Genomic DNA, 21,437 nt, shown 5'->3' with positions numbered 1-21,437 from the left:
TAAATTATATTTGTAATTTTAAAATTAATTTTTTTAAAAAATGTTTTTTAATTTTAAAATTTTTTAAACATAAAAAGGCTGAAATTTGTAAAATAATTATTTCTGACCTACACTCTGTACAACTTTCATGCAGATGCAGTTAAATTCTCCTAAAACATCTAAACTGGCAGAATACCAAGAGAAGCAGGCAGACAAATATTTCTCTCAGCATGTGTTATACATTGACATCAAACTTTACCATCAGTGGTGATGCCCAGAGAAAAGCCAGAGAGGTCTGTGCAGGGTGATCTCTTGTGCATCCCCAAACCTTCACTGTGAGGGGGAAAGGAAACCCAAAATTTGGCAGAGCAGGAGCTGCTCCCCTCCCAGCATGGCGTGGCTGGAGGACTCTTGTGGAGAGAGAATTGCCTGGATCACGAGCTGGGCAGGGAGAGCCTCGTGCTCAAACTCCTCTGCCTGGGTTTGGCAGAAAAACTGGGATTGGTTTGACATCTTCCCTGTGGCACAAACATGCAATTATCCAACGTGAAGCAGAAGCGTTCAGGAATGACTTTCCCACTGAGATCCCACCACAGCAATGGTGGAGCACAGAGGATGTTTTGTGCCTGGTTACAGCTGAAGGGCAGGACACGCCTGGATAAAGATTCTGGTGTAAACCCCACTTGTGCACCAGTAGCTGTGATTGTGATGGCCTAAGATTGTGAATAACTTCTGGAAAATGATGTTGTTTACTTGTACAACAGAATTGGGAGAGATTCCCTTTGGAGCAGCAAGCCCTTTTGAAAGGCGTCCTTGAAGTAAGAGATGCTGTGCCCAAAAGCTCTTCTCTTTTCTCCAAGTTTTAGTTTTCAGTCAGTTGAAATCAGGGCTGGTTTTCTGCAGAGAATATTGGTTTGTTTGCTTTGGAATTCAATGGGAATTTCAGTTCCTGCACATACCACAGAGGCCTCTTAAGGTTCAGAGGTTACCTGGTCTTGTGATCGGAGCTGTTCAGTGAGCTGAACAGCCCAAACCTCTCTGGAATTGCCACCACTGCCACTGTCAGAGCAAGAGATGTTTTAGTGGCATCTGCAGGCAAGAGAAGGTGTGGAACAGCACAAGAGCAATGAGGGGAAAGCTGGATGTGGGGATTTTGCTTTTGACAGGCTTTGCTCATCCCTTAGGCTGAGGAAAGGCAAAAACACCTTACACCTTCATCTCCCTGCTCATTCCTGAAAGACCTTTACTGCTACTTTGATAAAGCTGAGAACCAAGTCCATTTCTCCTGGTTTTGAAAGGAGAGCTGAATCAGCCTTTTCTTTTGATATGTTCAGAGCAAGCCTCATTTCTTATACACGCTTCTTGGAGCATGTTATGTATATATACGAATAGATTGTGTTACAGTTTTGTAATTAAAATGCAGCTGAAAATCATTGATCTGAAAAAAACAGTACCGAGGAAAAGAAACATTGCTCCCAATTTCAAGTGGAAGCTGAGAATAAATCACAATTTGTCGTGTGCTGTGGGACTGCCACATATCTAGCTAGTTTCAGGCTATTTATAAATGCATTTTTAAATATATTAATGGTCACTTCTGCATTCAGCAGAGAGGTGGAAGGAAATCTTGACTCAATGTAAGAAAAAAAGGTTGCTGGAATTGCTTTTGAAAGGGAACATTAGTGTTCCTACATATTGTGTAACTTGTAGAGAATAAGAAAGTAAAGGAATGATGATGAAGACTTGATCTAATTGGTTTTCTGATGCTCTAATTTCTGTGATTCATTTTAAGAAGTCTTTCAAGCTTGTGTAGTTATGAAATAAATGGAACAAATTGGAAATGTGGAAACTAAATAAATAATGATCTGCCCATCATGTTAGTATTACTGCTGTCAGTAGTAGCAACATTTATTTAACAATTCTTCTGCATTAATAGGAATGTCTGTATAACAAAATGTGTAATAAGATCTAGCCCATCTTTCAAAGAACTTGAACCCATGTCAGAATGTCTGTTAAGTCATCCTCCATTCAGAGAAAGACTTGTACACTCAGGAGAAGTGTCACTACCCTGGAAATATTTGTGTGGGCAGTACCTGGGAACTAGTTTGCTCAGCAATTTAAATTTAGGACCTTACATTTCCATGGTTACTTAATATTTGAAGACAGTTGAAACCTGCTGAAGCAATATCCCTTCAGTGTATTCAAGGGCAGGGGAGATGATGACAATTTCATTTTATGTTGGTCTTGTGCTGATTTATTTTGATGTCTGTATTTCCTTCTGGAACCTCTGCCTACCCTCGCTGCATGAGCTGTAAACAGCAAAATAATCATTTTTCATTTTAGGCACCTCTCCAGCAGTACAATAAGGTGCCACTAAGCAGCTGTGCAGAACACCAGAGTGTGGTGGCTCATAAAGCTGTGACCCTGCATGGCCCTTGGTCTGACCACCACGAGGCTTTGCATTTGCTCCTTTTCTGTGAGAGGGAGCAGCCTCTGAAAATCATGCAAAAAGAAATCATTTTGCCTTTCAGAATCACCAGTGATAATTTTCTTAAACTGTCTAAGTTTCCCTGCTCATATTTCCATTTAATTTCACCCATCTGGGTCACATTTCTGTGGTACTCCCTGCCTGTCCCAGAGGAGGGCTTGGCCATGAGCAGGAGAGCTCTCCTTGCTCCCTGGGGCTGCCCCTTCAGCCCTGCTCTTTTTTGGGTGATGCTGCAGCTGGTGGAGCACTGAACCTCAGGGCATTTTTTGCCTTCATCTTTTCCTGTGTGCTGCCATCCCAAGGATTCTTGATGGGTCAGGGGTCACTCACTTCACCCCAACCCAGGTTCTTCAAACAGCCCTTTCCCCTGGCAGTGATGTGGAGTGTGGGTGAGGGAAGGATGAAGGGGATGTCTGGAGTGGTCTCCTGCAGCAGGAGGGATGCTGTGCCTTTGGGAATAGCCCAAACCTGGACCTCACAGCACTGGGCAGGAGCCAGGTGGGAAAGAATTTTGGAAAGCAGGAGAATTAGGGCAGGAGTTTCTGGGATTTGGGAAATGGGACAATTAGGGCAGGAGTTTCTGGGATTTGGCGAGCAGGACAATTGTTTCTTTCTCCAAGCAGCAGGTGACAGACTGAGAGGACAGAGTTTCAAGCTGCATCAAGGAAAATATAGGTTGAATATTAGGAAAAAGCTTTTCACAGAAAGGGTGATAAAGTTCTGGAATGGCTGCCTGGGGAGGTGCTGCAGTCCCCATCCCTGGGTGTGTTTAACAAAGCCTGGATGTGGCACTGGGTGCCAGGGTTTAATTGAGGTGCTGGGGCTGGGTTGGACTCGATGATCTTGAAGGTCTCTTCCAACCTGGTCATTCTGTGAATTCTGTGAATTAGAACAGGAGATTCTGGGACAATTAGGGCAGGAATTTCTAGGAATGTGCTTCACACTCTCACTGCTGCGCAGGTTGGAACCAACTGGCTGCCCACACCTTGTTTGGGTTTTTTTTGGTTCCCATTCAAATTCTTCCTGCCTGTCCCTCCAAGGAGCCACAGCTTCAGCTGCTCTAAACAACATTTTAAGGTGGTTTGTCATAAACATGAGTATCCCCCTCTCAGGGAAGCTCTCCCTTGCTGTATTCCAGAGGCATAAATCTGTTCCTGATTATATGGAGTCTGTTTAAAGGAAGGAATTAAATAGTTTTGTCTTGCGGCAGGATGCCAGGGATATTTGTACTGCAAATCCTCATTTGGTGATTTAAAAAAGTGTTTCATTACTGAGTGGAGAACTTTTTATACAGCCGTAGGGAATTCACTGATCAGGAAAACATTCCAAAATATCATAAAGGAAAATTAGACTTGTAGGAGATTATGCAAATGAAGCTGTTCTCTTACAGAGGGAGAGGAATCTTTACATTTTCTATTGTTTAGGTTTTGTATGTTTGCCCACATGAAACAAATTGGGGAAATCAGATATTTTATTTCTAAATTCCAGCGCTGGTTAGTTTTCTGTAATTACTTCTCTGTTACTGTATTTGAGAACTGAAACATTAAATGAAAATTTTGCTTACGATACTTTCTGAACATAAAAATCAATAGCTTACGTTCTGTAAATATTTACAGCTGTTTGCCTCACAATTTGTATATTTTTCAAATGTTCTAATTGAATAAGCCTGAGAAGGAATCGATGCAAGCACTTTTGTACATTAGAGGTGCAAAGTACAACCTCTTTGAGTAACAGATGTATTTATTGTAGTGTCACATTTCAGTTCCCAGGGATTTTTTAAAACTATTTTCAGAGCAGGAGCAGCAATGATGTTTTTTCCTCCTCTGTAATAGTTGTGGTGTAGTTGCCAGCACTTGTAACTTTTTATTAATGCTAATTACTTTTGATGCGTGCAGCAAAACATGAACAATATGAATATTATGTCTCTATTAATTACTTTTAAAAAGCATATGTATATTTAATTACTGATCAGGTAAGAGATCAGATTTCTGGGAAGAACATTGGCTGCAGCAGCAAAGAGATGATGCTGAGCTTCTTATTCCATAAGGGGCTCTTTCAGAATTATTTGAGTCAAGACAAATCAATGTGGAAAATTCAGTAGGTGAATGTGTCAATGCAAAGACACCAAATTTGTAACACATTTGTAATTATATAAACTGAAAATAACTTCATTTAAATCTATGTATTTATTAATATTTTATATATCTATACATTTTTGTCTGTTATACCAAGTATATGTGTATATCATATAGAAATTAACTCCATTGCATGAATACAAAATAAAATTAGATCAAAGAAAAATACACAGGCACTCATAATTATACATATATTAAAATATTTCTCTTTGCTTCAGAGCAGTACATTTCAATAGGTTTCAGGTTTAAGAATGTACTGCCAGCTCTTAAAGCATTCATTTGCTTTTATGAGCCTGTAATGCTCCTGTGCTATTATTCAGAGTCTTCCCAGCATCATGAACTCCAAACTTGTCAGAAATTATTTCCAGTATTGCACAGGCTCCACATGCAGTAACCAGGACAGGAGATGAAATGAAAATGCTTTATAAAGCTTGCCCAGAAAACTGAAACTCATCATTTATACTCTGTTTCCATGTAAGTGCCTTATAAATGGTTAACTAGGTTTTGAATAAATCTGTCATAAATGTTTAATTGAGGGGCACTGGGTTGATTTTAATTATGGTTTATACCCACTGTAGCATGGGTAATTTATAATGCAATTTGTGGATTTGTACATAGATCTCACTGCTTTAGGAACAGGCACAAAAACAGAGAATGAGAAATGTTCTTCTTTTTGTGTAAATTTCTTTCCAATTCCTGGACACTGGGGCCACTTAGCAGCATTTCCACTCAAATCCTGGTGGAGCAACACCCTCATGATGTCTCACACAGACATTTTTATCCACTCCCAGACCTTGGCAGATCAGTGAGCAAGGCATTAGTTTAAAAAGAAGAGTTTTGGAAGCCAACTGTAGCAGCCCATTCAATTACATTGCATTATTCAGAATATCACATTTTCCTGAGCATGGCAATGTTTTTGTTTGGAAGCAGCAGGAAATGTCTGTGTGTGGAGCTCCAGTAGCACACACAGGAGATTCCACAACTGACACACCACAGAACATTCATCAATTTATTTCCTGCATGTAAATGTGCTGAAACCCCTCTGAAATTATCATAACCAGGTCCTTCTGCAAGTGGGATGCTGCTGAATGATGCCCAGAACTGCTGCTAAAATTGCTAAATTGGAATAAAAACATCAATGGTGCTTTGCTGCAGCTTCTGCTACCTCCTGATTCTGCAAAAGAATGATTTATGGACAAAACCTAAGCAGAGAATGGCAGCACTTCCCATTTTCTTTAGTACAGAGCCCAGGTGGGAAGAGTTCTTCTTGCAAAACTCTCATTTCCTGCCCCAGCACCCAGCAGATTCCCAACCAAGGGAGGGGATTTTGGCCCAGGCTGCATTCCAGGCACCAGAGTGAAGTTATTCCTGTAGGATACATGCAGCTGAGTTGTTCAGCTAACAACAGCTTTGTGTTATATTGCATGCAAATCATCACAATAACCAGTTTGTTATATACATTATATAAATATATATATATATATTTGTCACATTTTTGTCATCTGTGACAAATAAATAAAATACTGGTTAGGAGATCACAGTGTTTTATGGTACAGGGAACTGAGAAAATGGTAAGATCAGAAGGCACAAGTGGCTTATTTGTTTAAAAACCCTAAATTATTTTAATAATTTTAATAATAAAATTCTTTTATTTTAATATAATAAAAATTATATGGAACATTACAGATTTTTCATAGATTTTTAGATCTGAAAGTGTCTAAAAGTTTCAAGTGAATCTTAGTCTTAATCCATGATCACTTCAAGGACAAAAGATATCCCTGATATTAGATAGAGAGAGAGAGATAAATACTTCCCTATAAAAATCTTAATATGCATTATTAAATATATTCTCTTTGGGGTTAGTATGTATATTTTAATACATATAAAAAGTTACTAACCAGGGAAATCTGAAAAATTAAGAAAATATATACAGAATAGATCACACGTCTGACATCTTTAGAGATTAATTTCTTTAAGAACATCCTACTCCTAGCTCAATTTTTTTTCACTGTTCTATTGACAGCTGTGCTTTTAACAACATAACCAACTTGCCACTAGTTCTGTAGTTGTAGAAGTCAATGCTTGCATGGATATACACAGCTGGATTTTTTCTTTACATTTTTAAACTATGCTAGTATTCTGTGTGAGTGGGAAACTTGTAGAAATGTGCATTTTTTATTTGCTTTAGCAAATTACCCATTTGGTTTAATTTGTAGTTGTTCTGTGCCAACAGAGATATTCAGTGCAAAGAGCTCATTGTCAGATCTGATTGTTTAGGCACAGAAAGTAAAATGTGAGAGAATCTTGGGAGAAATCTGCTGGGATTTCTATCCCTGGGTCACTCCTGAGGTGGAGTGGAAGTGACTGAAATCACAAACTCTTCTCTCTTTAAAGCAGCACATTGGGATAAAAAACAAAGCGAGCCCTCAGAAAAAAGTGTTTGCAGTTATGTAATGCATTTTCCTGGTAATGCTCTAAAAATACGGAATAACTTCACTTGGCATTGGTACCTGCCACTGGAATGCCTCTTTCCTCTTAGGCTTTCCAGATCTGTCATGGGTCTGTGATTTAAGGTACAATTTTCCCAGTTTGACACATAATCCATAGACACAGATCATTGTGGCTCATTTATAGCTGCCAGAGGGGTTTTACTGTAGGTAAACAGACATAAAAGAATTATAAGAGAAATAATATATATAATAATTATTTGTACAATATATAAATATAGTTTCTATATTTATTATAATTATATTAAAATAACTATAATAATTATATAAGATAGATATGAATATCTTAACCAAAATTATAACGTAAAGATATTAAATTTGATAAGTTTGGGGAATTTTTGTTTGCTTGGATTTTTCTTTTTTTTCTTTCTTCAGTAGGTATTAAATTTGGGATGGGGTTTGGAAGTCACGGCTCTTGCCAAAAGTCAAAGAATTCATGTGGTGGGAATTCTGTGATCATCAACCCTTTGTTTATATAAATACATAATTTATTGATGATCTAATTAAGAAGTGTGTGGCAGGGGCAGGGATGGACATGAGCACACACCTCAGAGACCAAAACTCTGACTCAATTCCTGACCTTGTTGATTGCTGGGGAGATTTACAGCTCACATCCCTAGAAAAAAGGATTTCATATAAGTTACTGGGAAAACAAACAAATAAATCACAGGGGTTTGAAGTCAGATATTTCTTACTTGATTATTTAACTGAAGTTTTGCATGGAAGAAATCCACTCAAGCTCTCAGGGATTTGTACTCTGAAGGCTGATATCATTTGGAACTTTCATTCTTCCATACATTGAATCAGGGCTCCACTCTAAATTACAAAAGAACTGAGGTTGAAGGGAAACTCTGTGACTGTGTTTGACAAACAGTGTTTACAGATTGCCTTTGAACTTTGTGGTATATTGGTATTGACATTTCCAACACTGGAAATTGTGAGGGCAAATGTCAACAGGGAACGCAAGGCAGGAGCACCTGTGTCTGCTCCCAAGTCCTGCTTGCCTTCCAATTTCCTACAGACAGGGAAAAGGGGATGGCTGGAATGGACACTCCATCCATGGCATCCCACACAGGGGCCAGACCCACCTTCTCCCCAAGAGACAAGATTTCATTGAAGCCCTGAGCTAAAAATTTGAATTTTGGGTGTGTTCAGGATGAGGGTTGTGGAAAAGTACCCAGTGGAAAACTGGAAGTTTGAAAATTGCAAATCTCTCTCTGGGTCTCCTTTCTTAGGATGATTTGCCACTGACTGATGCTTGTTTTCTTTTTGCCCAAGAAGGAATATGTGCATTTATAAAGTATAAATGTACTTGAGCAAGCCTGTGACTTAATGACCCCAAATTTGCACACAGCTCCACAAATCTTTATGATCTCTAAGTACCCAGTGATATATTGTGACCTGTTCTGTGCTTAATTATTAATTTTACATTAAGGAGTCTCATAGTCAATATTTAGATGGTTTATGACATGCAGAAGCTTTTCCATGCTCATATTTTCTTTGCAGGGACATAATGTAGCCCTTTCAGTACTAAATCAATTACACACAGAGTTAAAATAACTTGATTTGTTGCTTAAGGTTCCTTCCCAGCAAGATGCATCAATTCCAAGGGAATAAAACCAGGAATATCTTGGGCTGCTTTTAATCCTTGCAGGGGTCCACTTTGCAGGGGTTGAGGCTGTAAAGCTGTGCAGAACAAAGATCCCTTCAGCCCTAAGCAGTCCTGAGATGGGGAGAGAAAACGTTCTGGAGTCTGTGGTGCCAGAACAAAATGACAGGAGAACCATTTTATTCTAACCCTGCTTTCCACACCTGTAGTAATGGCAGAATTAATGGGAGTGTATCACATATTTTAAGTGCCCTCTCAGAGTCAGATTTCACCCAGAATGAACCACTTCCAAAGGTGCTTTATCTCACCTTTCCTAAATTTTTTATGTTAGAATGGGATGAACTGCATCCAAAATTGCCAGTCCCTCTTTAGTGACTACAAAAAAGACTGGATATCTGAGCCTAAAGTGGTTGTAACTGAGTGAAAGTAATCACACTTGCTGAACTAAGTGATTTAATCAATGACTTAATTCAGGAAAGAATATCAGGATCCCTACTGAAAATATATATTACACACCCCAAATTGTATACTTGTTACAAATATGGATGATTTTGAAACCTGTGATTTATACAAGATAGTTTCAAAAGCCTGTTTTAAAATCACAGGGCACTCTCACAGCATCTAAATCATTTATTAAATTCAGCTATCAGTGGCTTTAAAATATAATTTAATCAAAAATATCATTTGAAGAAGGGCTGCAAAGATTTCTACGTGCAGATACTTTAATCTCAAGATGGGGAAAAAGGCAGAAAACAATTCCATTTTCTGTTATTGCTCTTAGGGAATGAGCTGTGTGGACTTGATTTAAAGGCTGGCCAATTTGAAGTGCAGGTTTCCAGAATAACTGAGGGTGTTTATCCTTCCTCCTGTGAACTCCTTTACTGTGGGAAGCTCTTGAACTGGGTTCAGGAGAATGCATGGGGGAAGAATTAGTTTTTTTAAGAATATCTTCCCAAGACATTCCTTATGATCCTCACTAAGGGTTTCTTCCATACTTACTTTGAGACCTTAAAATCCTTCCACTTCTGTTTGTAGTTTTAACAGGAATTACTGCATCTGTAATATGATTTATCCAGAAAAGTGCAATGGACTTAATGCAATTCTCTGAATTAAGAGCAGGGAGCAGTTGCCCAGTTTATTTATTGGGTCCAGCAGTGAAGTCCATTATGAAATATTGCTCAGGCAGGGTGGATTTAAATAAGTTCAACAGGGCAGACACTACGAGCCCAACCAAATAATTTATCCAGGAGTTCAGCTGTAGAAGGAGGTGAAGAAAAACAAAACTCACCTAAAAAGATCCTGTATTATGATGGAAACACTTATCCCTCAGATAAAAACTCTCAGATGTTTTATAGATCAAATGGCTGGGACTCGGTGATGAAATCAATACAAAGATGAAATAATACATCAGAATTAAGTGCCTGCTCTGTTCCTGCAGAGGAAGAGAGGAGCCTTGTGAGATGATTTGCCTCCTCATTAGGACATCTGATTCTCCCTTCATTAGCACTGCTTTTGTAATATTGAAGGACCCTCGTCTCATCTGGGTTAATTTTGGATTGATGTAGGTGCTGAGAGCCCCAGTGGCAGACTCAGGGCTAACAGGGCTGGATGTTTCACTTCTATTTCCACTTTGTAATTTGAGATTAAAGCACAACCGGTTCATATTAGTTAGCAGGCAAAGAGTAACAATGAGAACTTCCCAGGTGCAGTAATTGCTGGAGTCTGTGGTGCTGTGTATTCATAATCCTACATCCATATCAAAAATTGGATACTTGTGTAAATTGCTGGTAGCAAGAAAGGAAATGGTCCAAAGTAGAAGAGGCACCAAAAAATTAAAAAAATCACAGATCATCCTTTTGTTTTCTCTTTCATTTCACATATATTGAAGTGAGAAATTAGGGAGATAAAAAGGGAATAAAGGCAATGTAATCCTGTGTATACCCAATACAGACCTTCAAGGTCAATCCTGTATTCCACAGCCTCACCTAAGATAAATCTTTTGCTTTAGTAGTGCTGGGCTGAATTAGATCAACAGAAATTCTGGCCCAGTGTCTTAAAATGTTTCCAACTGGGGAAGATTGACCTTGCACTAGTCGATCTTTTAAAATGTAATATTATTATTTTAATCAGGAAGGATGCCAGGGTACCTTACTTGGACATAGCGGAATAGTGCAAAGTGATTTCTGTGAAGTAATGACGTGGTTTTGATTAAAGCCCACTGAGACAGGCAAGTTTAATTGCTGCCTTTCTTATAATTGTAAGAAGTCAGTCAATTCCTTTACAAAAGTAGGTAATTTATGGAATGAGATCTTCCATCTGTGAGTGTGGCCCTGACCAAAAGATTATTAAAATCTGTGAAAATGTTCCTTTCTTTGGAAAAGCTATCTATTCTGTTGTTCTGGCACAAGTACAAATGCAGAATATACAGAGTGCAGCCTGAGCTTCTTATTGCCCAATTCTCACTGGCTGTAATTTTTAGTGTTTTTAAATAATAGGCACTTAGTGTCCATATATCACACTGTTTTATTTTGAGGTTTTTTACCAACTTTGAATAATTTGTCATTGGAATGAAAGAAAAAATATTTTTCTCATTTTCATTATCAAGCATTATTAGATTTGAATATACTCCTGATTTAAAACACACTGCTGCTCCCTCCCTCTCTCCCAGTGCCCCGAGTTTCCTTTCCAAAGGACACTGCTGCTGTGAAAGGGTTGGGGGATAAGATATACCTGGGCGGTTTGAGAACTGGGAACTGCAGCTTGGTCTCCAAATTCAGAGTCTTTCCTGCTTGATGGATGTGAGCTGGGTTCCCAATGATTAGCAGTGTTCTTTTTAATAAGAGCTAAGAGAAGGATCTGGTTTTGGTTCTGTTGCCATTCCTGTAAAGACTCAGAATTCTAATTCTTTTTGACTGGGCCTGGATGGAAACGAGGTGGAAGTGGCTTTGCAGCAAAAGATGGTCAGTTCCCTCCCAGAAGTTCAGAATGCAAATAATTGTCAATTTTTTTTACTAACCTAAGTGAAGTCTCTGAAACCTCTATTTTCTTTTCTACATTTATCTTGATTAAGAATGCTACCCTGCTTAGAGGTTGGGAGAAACTGGATATTAGCTTCTTTTTTGGGAGAGAAATTTAATGATTAATCTAATTTTTTGCTGGTTTATTTCTTGTCATGAAGTTTAGGAGAAGCTTTCTACCACATTCAAGAGGTAATTTCTCATGGGTATTTCTGGATATGAAAATTACATCAGGCTTTATTTATTTGTATGGCTTGAAAAATTGTTGTCTACTAACAATTTGCATTGACTGGCCAGAACTCTGCCCCCCAGAAAAAGAGGGAAGGGTAAAGAATGGGAAACTATTAAGGAAAAGCCAAAAGAAAACATTTTGATTATAAAACAGAAATAAGGGCAGAATATATATTTTTAGTAAGCTCTCTGCTTACCCTTGACTATAAAGTTTGCATCTGCATTTAAACAGCTTGCATATGCCTGAAATCAAATTTGAATGATTGCAGGCAATTCCAATTTTACATGGGACCTGGGAAAACAGCATGGTGCATCATGTGAATTGTGAGCATCTCTGACAAAAACCTTCAGCTGGCAGTGATGCCTTGTGAAGGCTGACCTGGAATAGAGACTAGATGGAGCTAAAGAATAAAGCAGGGATTTATTAAAAGGCCTCAATGGATCCACCTTGGGCAGCACAACCCAAATGGTCCCAAAATGCACGAGCTCTCCCGGGGTCTCTCCCTGGGCTCAGCTCTGCTCCATGTGCACATTGCAGTTCAGTGTCCAGTCCCAGCTGCAGCCCCTGCAGTCCCACTGTTTTTGTTTTTCTCTCTGCAGCCCATGGGGTTTGTGCTCTTGGGGCTGAGATTTGGATCATTTGTCCTTGGTGCCCAGCTGGAGCAGGAATTGTTTTGTCTCCCTGCTCTGTGCACAGAGCTCACCCCTCATGTGGAGCCAGGCCCACACACTAAAGCAGCACAGAACCTGAAAAATATAAAATATAAAACCTGGGGCATCATCAGGCAGTTCAGACCAAAGGGCCCAGTGGCTGAGCAGGGTACCTTGGGTAGGGTTGAGTTTTGGGCTTTTTACCCCTGCTGGTTTGATAAAAGCAGGGGGAACAGCTCAGCACTCCCCTGGGGCAGCGGCAGCCTGGAGCTCAGCTGGCGTTGACCAAACTCCTCTTGGGATTTGGGCTGCCTTCCTGCAGAGTTGGCCAAATGCACCTGTGGGGATGAGTTACACAGGCATTTTGGAAATTTCTCCATCTGACCTCCCAGCAAAGAAGCTTGTGTATCTTTTTTGAGAATGCTCCTGCCTTGTTTTGACAGGGTTGATTTTCATGATGTTCAAATGTCTCATCTAGTCACTACTTGCTGTGGTTTTCCTGATTGATTTTTAGTGGTAGTCAAACTCCAGAGAGAACGTGGGCCCTTTGTGTTTGTCATGCCTGGGGCTGAATCTTGCTCTTTGTATGTTGAATAGATATTCTTTCACTCATAAATCACTGCTCTGTCATGTTCGCCTGCTGCGAGATGTTCAGAGCATATCATCATTTACATTAAACCATTTACTTCAAGAGAATGTGTTATATTGCTTTATGAATTATGTGATCTGACATATAAGATTATGTTATGAATTGGCACTTAGAATATTAGAACAGTGGGACGTTTTATAGCTTATGGTCATGATCCAAGAAGTAATTCATGACTTTTCTTAATAAACTTGGCTGGTCAGTAGGGAAACAGACATGAGAGTGTGACATTTTTGCTTAGGGAGAATCCTGGTTAAGAAAAAATCTTTGGTGATTTGCTTGAACCTGCAGCCTGTTTATATCTGGGGGAAGAATATTGGATTTTTCAGCTGCGTCTCCATTGTCCTAAGTCCTCTTTTACAAAGCTTGCAATTCCCAGTCCATCTGGAGAGACTGTAAATGAGCAAGTGTGAAGGATTCCCCTTGCCTGGGCAAGGAAGGATTGTTTGCTGAAGGGGGAGCAGTGGTGAGTGGAACTGGGGGAGCTTTTGAGGGGAAGGCTGAGCTATGTTAGGTCTGTTTTTGTCATCCCTCTAAAAGACATCATCTTATCCATTCAGGGGATGAACTTTTGGACAGAACTGGATAGGAAACGACACTTCATTGATTTTACTTCTCATGAAAATACCTGTTTCATGCTGTCTGTAATCTATAAGACAAAAGTCTTCATGCATTTTTTAATCCTTTTTTCTTTGAGTGTGGGAAGATGCACAGAGTCTAAAGTGTAGGTTATCTTGTTTGGGGATAATGAGTTTTGTACAACACAAAATCTGTAAAGGGAATCTTGGTGTTCTGAAAGAATAAATTATATTTTTCACAATTTCTTGTATCTGCACAGATAGAAGTAAATTTCAGTATGAATATGCAACCACAAAATGTCATAACCTGCTGCGTACAGACAAAAACCACAATTTGAGAATCCTTGGTGGGGCTAACAATTTTTCATGCTTTCACCACACAGTTTTACCCTAAAGAAGGAAACATCCACAGCACTGCAGACAAAATACAACACACCAAAGTAAGATCTATGTCACATAACTCCAGCTAATGCAAATTCCCTTACTGACATGTCATAGATCAATGTCTGGCCTGGAGCAGAGAATACCTGAGAGCTCTTCACGTTGTTCTCACAATGTGACAGTGGCTGCAGTGTGGCTGGGGACAGGACTGTGTATAAGTCATGTTCCAAACATCCCAGGAGTGAATAATTCATTCTGCCAAAACAACTGTGCTGTTCCTGGGGAAGAAAGGTTAAATACCAGTATTGCTAAAGGTTGACCTGCCCATACATCTTCTCTGTTCTGTCATAACATTCAGCTGGGAATGTCCCATTATTTCTTACTCAATTTATATGCTTCTGACTGCATTAGCTCTCTATAGATAGTAACAATTCTTGACAGTTCTTCATCTCTACTTAATATTACTGAAGTTTCTTTTGTGTACTGGGAGAAGTTTGTTTATTATTCATTCCAGGGCTGACAGTTCACCAGTTCACCCTTCCAGTCCTGCTGGCTGCAGTGCAGTGGCATTCCCAGAGTACTGCTCAGTGATGCCATCTAATCTAGAGTTTGAAAGAACCTGCCAGAACCTTCCTCTATTCTCTAAATAGAGAATGTGAGGAAGCCCTACAGGGCAGAAAATTATTGCCCTGTACAAATACAAGATATGCTCAAAGCCTGAACTCAACAATTCTTACTAAATGTCTTCTTTATTGAGCAAGGACTTGAAGTTTTTAGTGATACACATAATTGCAATTCAAATGCCCTTGATTGGAACCATAATACACCTTTTTTCTTATAGTTGTTTTGCTCCCTGGGGCCTTGTGTCTGAAAGTACAAAATGATAATCAAACATGTAATTAGTTATGATGAGAACATTGTCAGGAGGGCTCCCTGCTTTGTTCCAGTTTCTGAAAGTTGGGCTCTAGAGACACAGGTAACCCTCTTGATTTCTTCCTTCTTCATCCCATTTTTTACTCTTTGTGCTCCTTCTTGGGTTAAAGTAGCTGTACTCCTGCAAAATGTAACATTGTGCAACTGATTGTTGTCTTGCACAGAAACACAGCTGAACTTGTGCAGAAGGTGGAAACACAACTCTTCAGAGCAGTTATGTTAATTACAAGAATAAGCCCTTCCCTTTCTGTAACACATGTGGAAAACATTTAATGTACTGAATATATAGTGGAGAACCACAGAAAGAGTGAAAATCAGCTGGGAAAACTCCATGGTGAAGTCTTTGAGCTCTGTAGCTCTCACAGAGTTAAATTTCTTCAGTCCTTAAACTGGTTAATATTTTATTGTTGGTCTTCAAATTCAATCTTCTCTTAATGCTGTAGGCTTGAGATATTTGTTCACATTCCACCAGCCTAAGGATAAGCCTCACTTCCACTCCTCTCCAGTCCTTCTTTTAAACCCAGCAGCTGCATATAGTAAATAAAGAAAAGTTCAGTAGTAATGTTCTCTTGACATCTTAGCAGAAAAAAGAAAGGAAAGGAAATAAAAGAAAAAAAGAGTGAAACAGGTAATAGGAGGTTATTAACTAAACACCAAAGAGATTTTCCCAAGAAACCCTCTGTTCCAACCACTCCAAAACTGTGCATGTGTTAGATTTTACTTCTTGGTGCCTAAGGGGAGATTTTGCCAATATTTACAATAACCAACACATTGATAGCTGCAGCCTTTGGAGCAGTGGCCTGGGAGAGGGATCTGTGTGTGACCAAGGAGGAACTCTGGGAGGTTCTCAGTGATTCTGGGAATTCTGAGTGATTCTGGGAATTCTGAGTGATTCTGGGAATTCTGAGTGATTCTGGGATTAATGAGTGATTCTGGGATTTATGAGTGATTCTGGGATTTCTGAGTGATTCTGCCCAGAAAGGCTGGCAAACAAACCCTGAATATTGAGACCCACCAAGACACAAGTGCAGCTTTCCTGGGAGAGTTTCCTCCATGGATCTCTGTGCGTCATTGGCACAAGGAAGAAGCTGCTGATTTTGCAGACATTCCTTCCCCAGCCTGATCAGTTTATATATATTGTTTAACATGATAATGTAGCAAGCTGTTGTTTTGTGGTTTGAAAGGCAGCTGCATTTGATTGATGCCAGGAATGGAAGTATTTGTAAAATGACACTGAATTAGATGCAGTCAGTTTATGGGCCTGGGGAAATGAATCTTTTATGAAGAATAAAAGTTTATGATGAAGGAGGAATATTGAAGAAGTGTGCATCTTGAATGAAGCTCTTTTGGGCTGGATGCCTGTTGCAGAGCTTTTCAAAACATATATTTGGGCCACTATACTTTTAAGATCTCTGCAAAAACATTATCCTTTCTGGCGGTCCAGTCCAATTTGTGGTTGTGCTCTCTCTGTGGATGCCTCTATTAGAATAGGGAATTTCTTCCCTGGAAATGTAACTATTAGGCTTCTCCAAAGGGTTCCAGGTGTGTGTTTTAACTGCTGGATTAAAGCTCTTGTGATTTTTGAGGCATCAGCCACAAATATGAAGCACACGGGGTGCAGTTTTCTGTATTGATTCCCAAACAAAGACCAACACAACCTGTACTAATACAAAACAACATCTAAAGACAACCCCACATTTTATGTGCATTTTTTACACATAATGAGAACTTGTGAGAATAGAATAACTTTACAAATATATTTAAATTCCACTTTGATGGTAACCAGAAACCAATGACACAAAACTTTTGAGAGAAGAAGCATAGAAAAAAAGATTAATCTAATTCTCTCCTGCTTTCCTCCTGGAGCTGGCATCTCTGTGCAAAATGGATGCAAAATTCTGCTCATCTGAGTTACGGAATTCTTATCAGTATGCACCAAAGGAATGATTGCAGGGAACAAGATAATGTCTAGTGAGTTGAAAGGTTAAAGAACTGCAGCTGGCAAATCAGAGTCAGACTCAGCCATTGTGTTAAGCCAGTCCTATGCCAGAGTAATCAGAGATTGATTTACATCAGATCTTAAAATTTACATTGCCTTCCACTGTTTTATCATCAGAAATATTTCAGTAGGACAACTGTATAAATGGGATTTCTGCTTGAATATATATTGTAGTAAGTTTCTAGATCTCTGCTGAGCATCAACTCATCTAATAGATTTATAATAATGGCAACCTTGTATTCATTCAAAATGTTTTCTACTGTACTTGACTATGGCATCATATTAAAGTACATTTTTCAGGAAATCATTGTGTACTGAAATCCACTTAATTTCACATGAAATTGGGCACTCTTAAAGATCCTTTGAAGATTTGCTTAGTCCTTATTTATTTCATTGAAACCTTGTGCTTTAGAGTCCCTTGTGAAACATGTTATCTAACATTGATATAAAAAAATCTCCAAAATGTGATAAATTGCTAAAAACCAACACATTGTGTTGCACTTGTGAAAAGAGGGTGAATCTTAATTCTTCAAAAAAGAAAGCAGTTCTTTTCTCTCTTTTCTACTCAATCAGTCTCACACAAAGTAGGTGAAAATATCAGGGCTGGGATCATCTTGTAACACTGGAAAACATGGCACGGTATCCAGTGGTAAGCTTCTTTTTGAGCTGTCTGACCTTTAATCACTGCTGAATAAAACCAACATGCTGTCAGGTCTCTGCTATTTTTCTCAAGGGGGTAACTCTGCCCAAAGTAGAAATAAAATAACACCTTGGAGAGCTTATATTCAAGGTCACTACAAGAAGAGGCAACACTGTACTCTGGGAACTACAACAAAAGGGGAAAAAAGAAAAGAAGAAATGTATCTAAACAAGCCCGTTGAGTTTGTTTAACTGTGAACAGGCACTTGTTATATCAGTCTGTAACTGACACTGGGATTGTTTTTATTTTTACCACAATATTTCATTTTTATTTGATTTTTTAAATCCAGGACCTTCAGAAAGAAAACAAACTCAGTGTACACGAATGATACACATTTCTGTTATTGAGACACTTGCAATCTAATGTCTTAGGCCCTGTCTTTATCAGGTTTTACCCTCTTGTAGTCATTTTGCCACAGAATTCTCTGTGAATACTGAAGAATGATCCTATGGTCTTACAGATCTATGAAGAAATGAAAATGCTGTATTTAAATGTATATATTTAATACATATTTAATATATTTTATATTTAATATTTTATATATTAAATATATATATTTAATTTGTATATTTAAATGCTGTATTTTAGATGTGTTGATCATGATAGTTTGAAATAATACTTGCCCAGTCTGTGGGGAAAAGAAAGGGTGAGTTCCCACAGAGGAATTAACCTGTAACAAAGAATTGTGGCTCACTCTGACACTGATTCACACAGGGAATAATGGAGTCAGTGCAAAGTTACTTCAGTGGAAGTGATGTAGATCATAGAATCTAATAAATTGTTTCAGTTGGGATTTTTAGGCCAAAGACTGGATCCCCTCCTAGATTTCTTACTTTATAATTTTGCTAATGTCTCACACTAATCTGTTATTTAACATTGAAAAGAATTTATTGATTTGATAATGGCTTTTTTGCTATTTGGTAGAATTGCATCTGTCTTCAGCTCAATATTACCAGAAATATTTAATCTTGCTGTGACCATATTATTATTATTTAGTTAGATTGCTTTTCAAACTAATGCTTACACTTTTAATAACAGATGAACTTATGAAGAAATCATTTTGGTCTAGGGGTCACAGTTCAGGCCAGGTGTCTCATGCTCTCTCTTTGTTGCTCAGTGTGTTGTTCAAAGCTGATAAAATGCTGACAGAATTTTCCTCTGGACTGCCTCTCTTGGGGAAAGGACAATCCCTGATGCAGGATGTTCTCCCCTCCTAAGCGTGGGACTGGCAGCAGCTCTGTCCTCTATTAACTGTGATAAAGAAACAGAGTGAGGTTTTTCCTCTGCACAGCATTTAGGAATCTGTGCAAGAATTGTATTTCCCTTATTGCACTCTGCAGCAGAACTGTGTGCTCAGGGAATTTCCTGTCAGAGAAACCTTCAGTGCTGGAAGGACAGTGGGGCAATAGAGATGGGGGCTTATTGATGTTCATAAAACAAGCTCATAAATTTGTGCAAATTGAAATTGGAACAATGTAGGCTTTAATAACTACAACATTAATTATTGACAGAGATGACAGCCAATACATTTTGAACTGCAACACTTCACCATGCAAATAGAGACCTCTTATTTCAGTATTGTTTTCATTGTAGCCACCTGTGGATTTTCTGCCTGCAGAATTAAAAGTGGAAAAGATACACCTGTAATTCATTTAGTGAAATACAATTACCATGGATGGCTTCAAAGCACAGAGATACAGAGAATTTGTGTTAGAGCACATAAGTCTTCTGTTGGCTGAATAACAAGTACTCACTCTCTACAGCTCCTGAAAGGTGCCTGTGCTCAGCTGGGGCTGGGCCCTTTCTCCAGGCAGCACTGACACAACCAGAGCACACAGCCTCAAGCTGCATCAAGAGAAATCTAGGTTGGATATTAGGAAAAAGCTTTTCACAGAAAGGGTGATAAAGTTCTGGAATGGCTGCCCAGGGAGGTGGTGGAGTCACCATCCCTGGGTGTGTTTAACAAAGCCTGGATGTGGCACTGGGGGCCAGGGTTGAGTTGAGGTGTTGGGGCTGAGTTGGACTCAATGATCTTGAAGGTCTCTTCCAGCCTAATAAAAAAAAAATAAAAAAGTAAAGATAATAGGAACACAAGTGCAACCTAGATATCGGATGGAAGCACTCAGTTTGAGAGGTTTTTGCTCAGTGCCTGCTGTGTGTTCCCTTTTCCAGGAACCACAGTGATGCGCATGGCAGCGTTCGACGCCGACGACGCCAGCACGGACAACGCCCTGCTGCGCTACAACATCCTCAGGCAGACCCCCACCAAACCCTCCCCAAACATGTTCTACATCGACCCTGAGAAGGGAGACATTGTCACAGTGGTGTCCCCTGCGCTGCTGGACCGGGAGGTGAGTGAGAACTTTCCTATCTGCAGTCTCACATTTTAATGGTTGTGCCTCTAATCTTTTCTGCGGCATGAGAAGAGGTTCTGGGTGTTGTGTGAAGATTCAGATGTTCACTTTTGAGGATGCTCACTTCTTTTAAGATTTTTTTTTTTATTTCTTACTTAGACCTAAGTAGTTCTAAGCTCTGATCAGTGTTTATAAATCTAGTAGTTCATAATTTCTGTGCAAGACATTTAGTGTTGTGTAGTGAGAAAGAAGATCTCAGGATTAAGTGGTCTTCAACTTAGTAATTGACACCCAGAGCTAATTGTGCATATAGCTCACTCTGAGAGTATTAGTTTAGTGCTCTATATCTTTCCTATAATATTTTTATGAGTGGAATTATTGAACTAATTAACTTGGTACCCCATAGCCAAAAAAAGAAACTACAAAAAGGGGTAGGGAAGGAACAGGTAATCCTCAGGTGGCTTTAAGATGAATTGCCACAGTGCCAAAATCTATGCTTATAACAGATCATTAACATTATGAGAGCATAAATTGATGGCAAAGAAAGCTTAGGTATGATCATTTCATGTTCAGAAGATAATAAAGTAGAGGCAATCAGTTAATCCAAAGGTTTAGATACCGGAATGTATAAAATCTTGGCACCAGAAAGAGTTGCTCTATAAATCACAATTTCCTTTGATGAAGTAGTCCTGAGTGCTCTTAGCCTGGAGACACCCAAATTCTGTTCTTGCAGGATGTTTCAGGTGCGTGCTGAGTCACTGAGCTTGTGTTTTAAGTTGATTAGACTCAGGATTGTCCAATGTTCTCAATATTCAGCACATTATTTTTCATTTTACCAGATGAAACACTTCCCTTTCTAGGTGGGTAGTTTTTCCTACAGGCTTTTCCAACAGCAAATATTTCATGGGTAAATCAGGCACATATACCAGGAACACAGTGGAGTGAAACTAATGTCTGGGCCTGAATATTTGTGTTTTTAAGTTTAAGAGATTCTAACTTCATTCATATTTGAGTGCCTGGACACAGAATGGTGCCCAAGTTAAAGTTTATAAAACCACTATCTTTTCTCCCTCAAGTTTCCCTTCCAAAGTCATTGTTTCAGTTCAAAAGCTTTTTACTGTTTTCTAAAGACAGTTTTAAGTATTTTTATTCCTCATAGATAACCATTCCCCAGATTAAACCAATTTACTCAAAATTAGAAAATCAATGGAAGGGAATGAACATGGCTGCTT

The 21,437-nt window shown here is 39.0% G+C and overlaps 1 protein-coding gene across 4 annotated transcripts in view; it reads left to right on the top strand.

Annotated features, from left to right (window-relative positions):
- Positions 1 to 21,437, top strand: part of CDH13 (cadherin 13) — a 435,704-nt gene that overhangs the window by 286,678 nt on the left and 127,589 nt on the right. For all 4 annotated transcript variants that reach the window (XM_064386249.1, XM_064386248.1, XM_064386250.1 and 1 more), the window contains one exon: positions 20,024 to 20,202. In XM_064386249.1, the coding sequence (XP_064242319.1) occupies positions 20,024 to 20,202 (179 nt within the window). The remainder of the gene's footprint in view (positions 1 to 20,023; positions 20,203 to 21,437) is intronic.

The sequence above is a fragment of the Passer domesticus genome, chromosome 12 (genome assembly GCF_036417665.1).
Source record: "Passer domesticus isolate bPasDom1 chromosome 12, bPasDom1.hap1, whole genome shotgun sequence".
NCBI classification, from domain to species: Eukaryota; Metazoa; Chordata; class Aves; order Passeriformes; family Passeridae; genus Passer; species Passer domesticus.
This window is presented reverse-complemented; position numbering and strand designations above follow the sequence as displayed.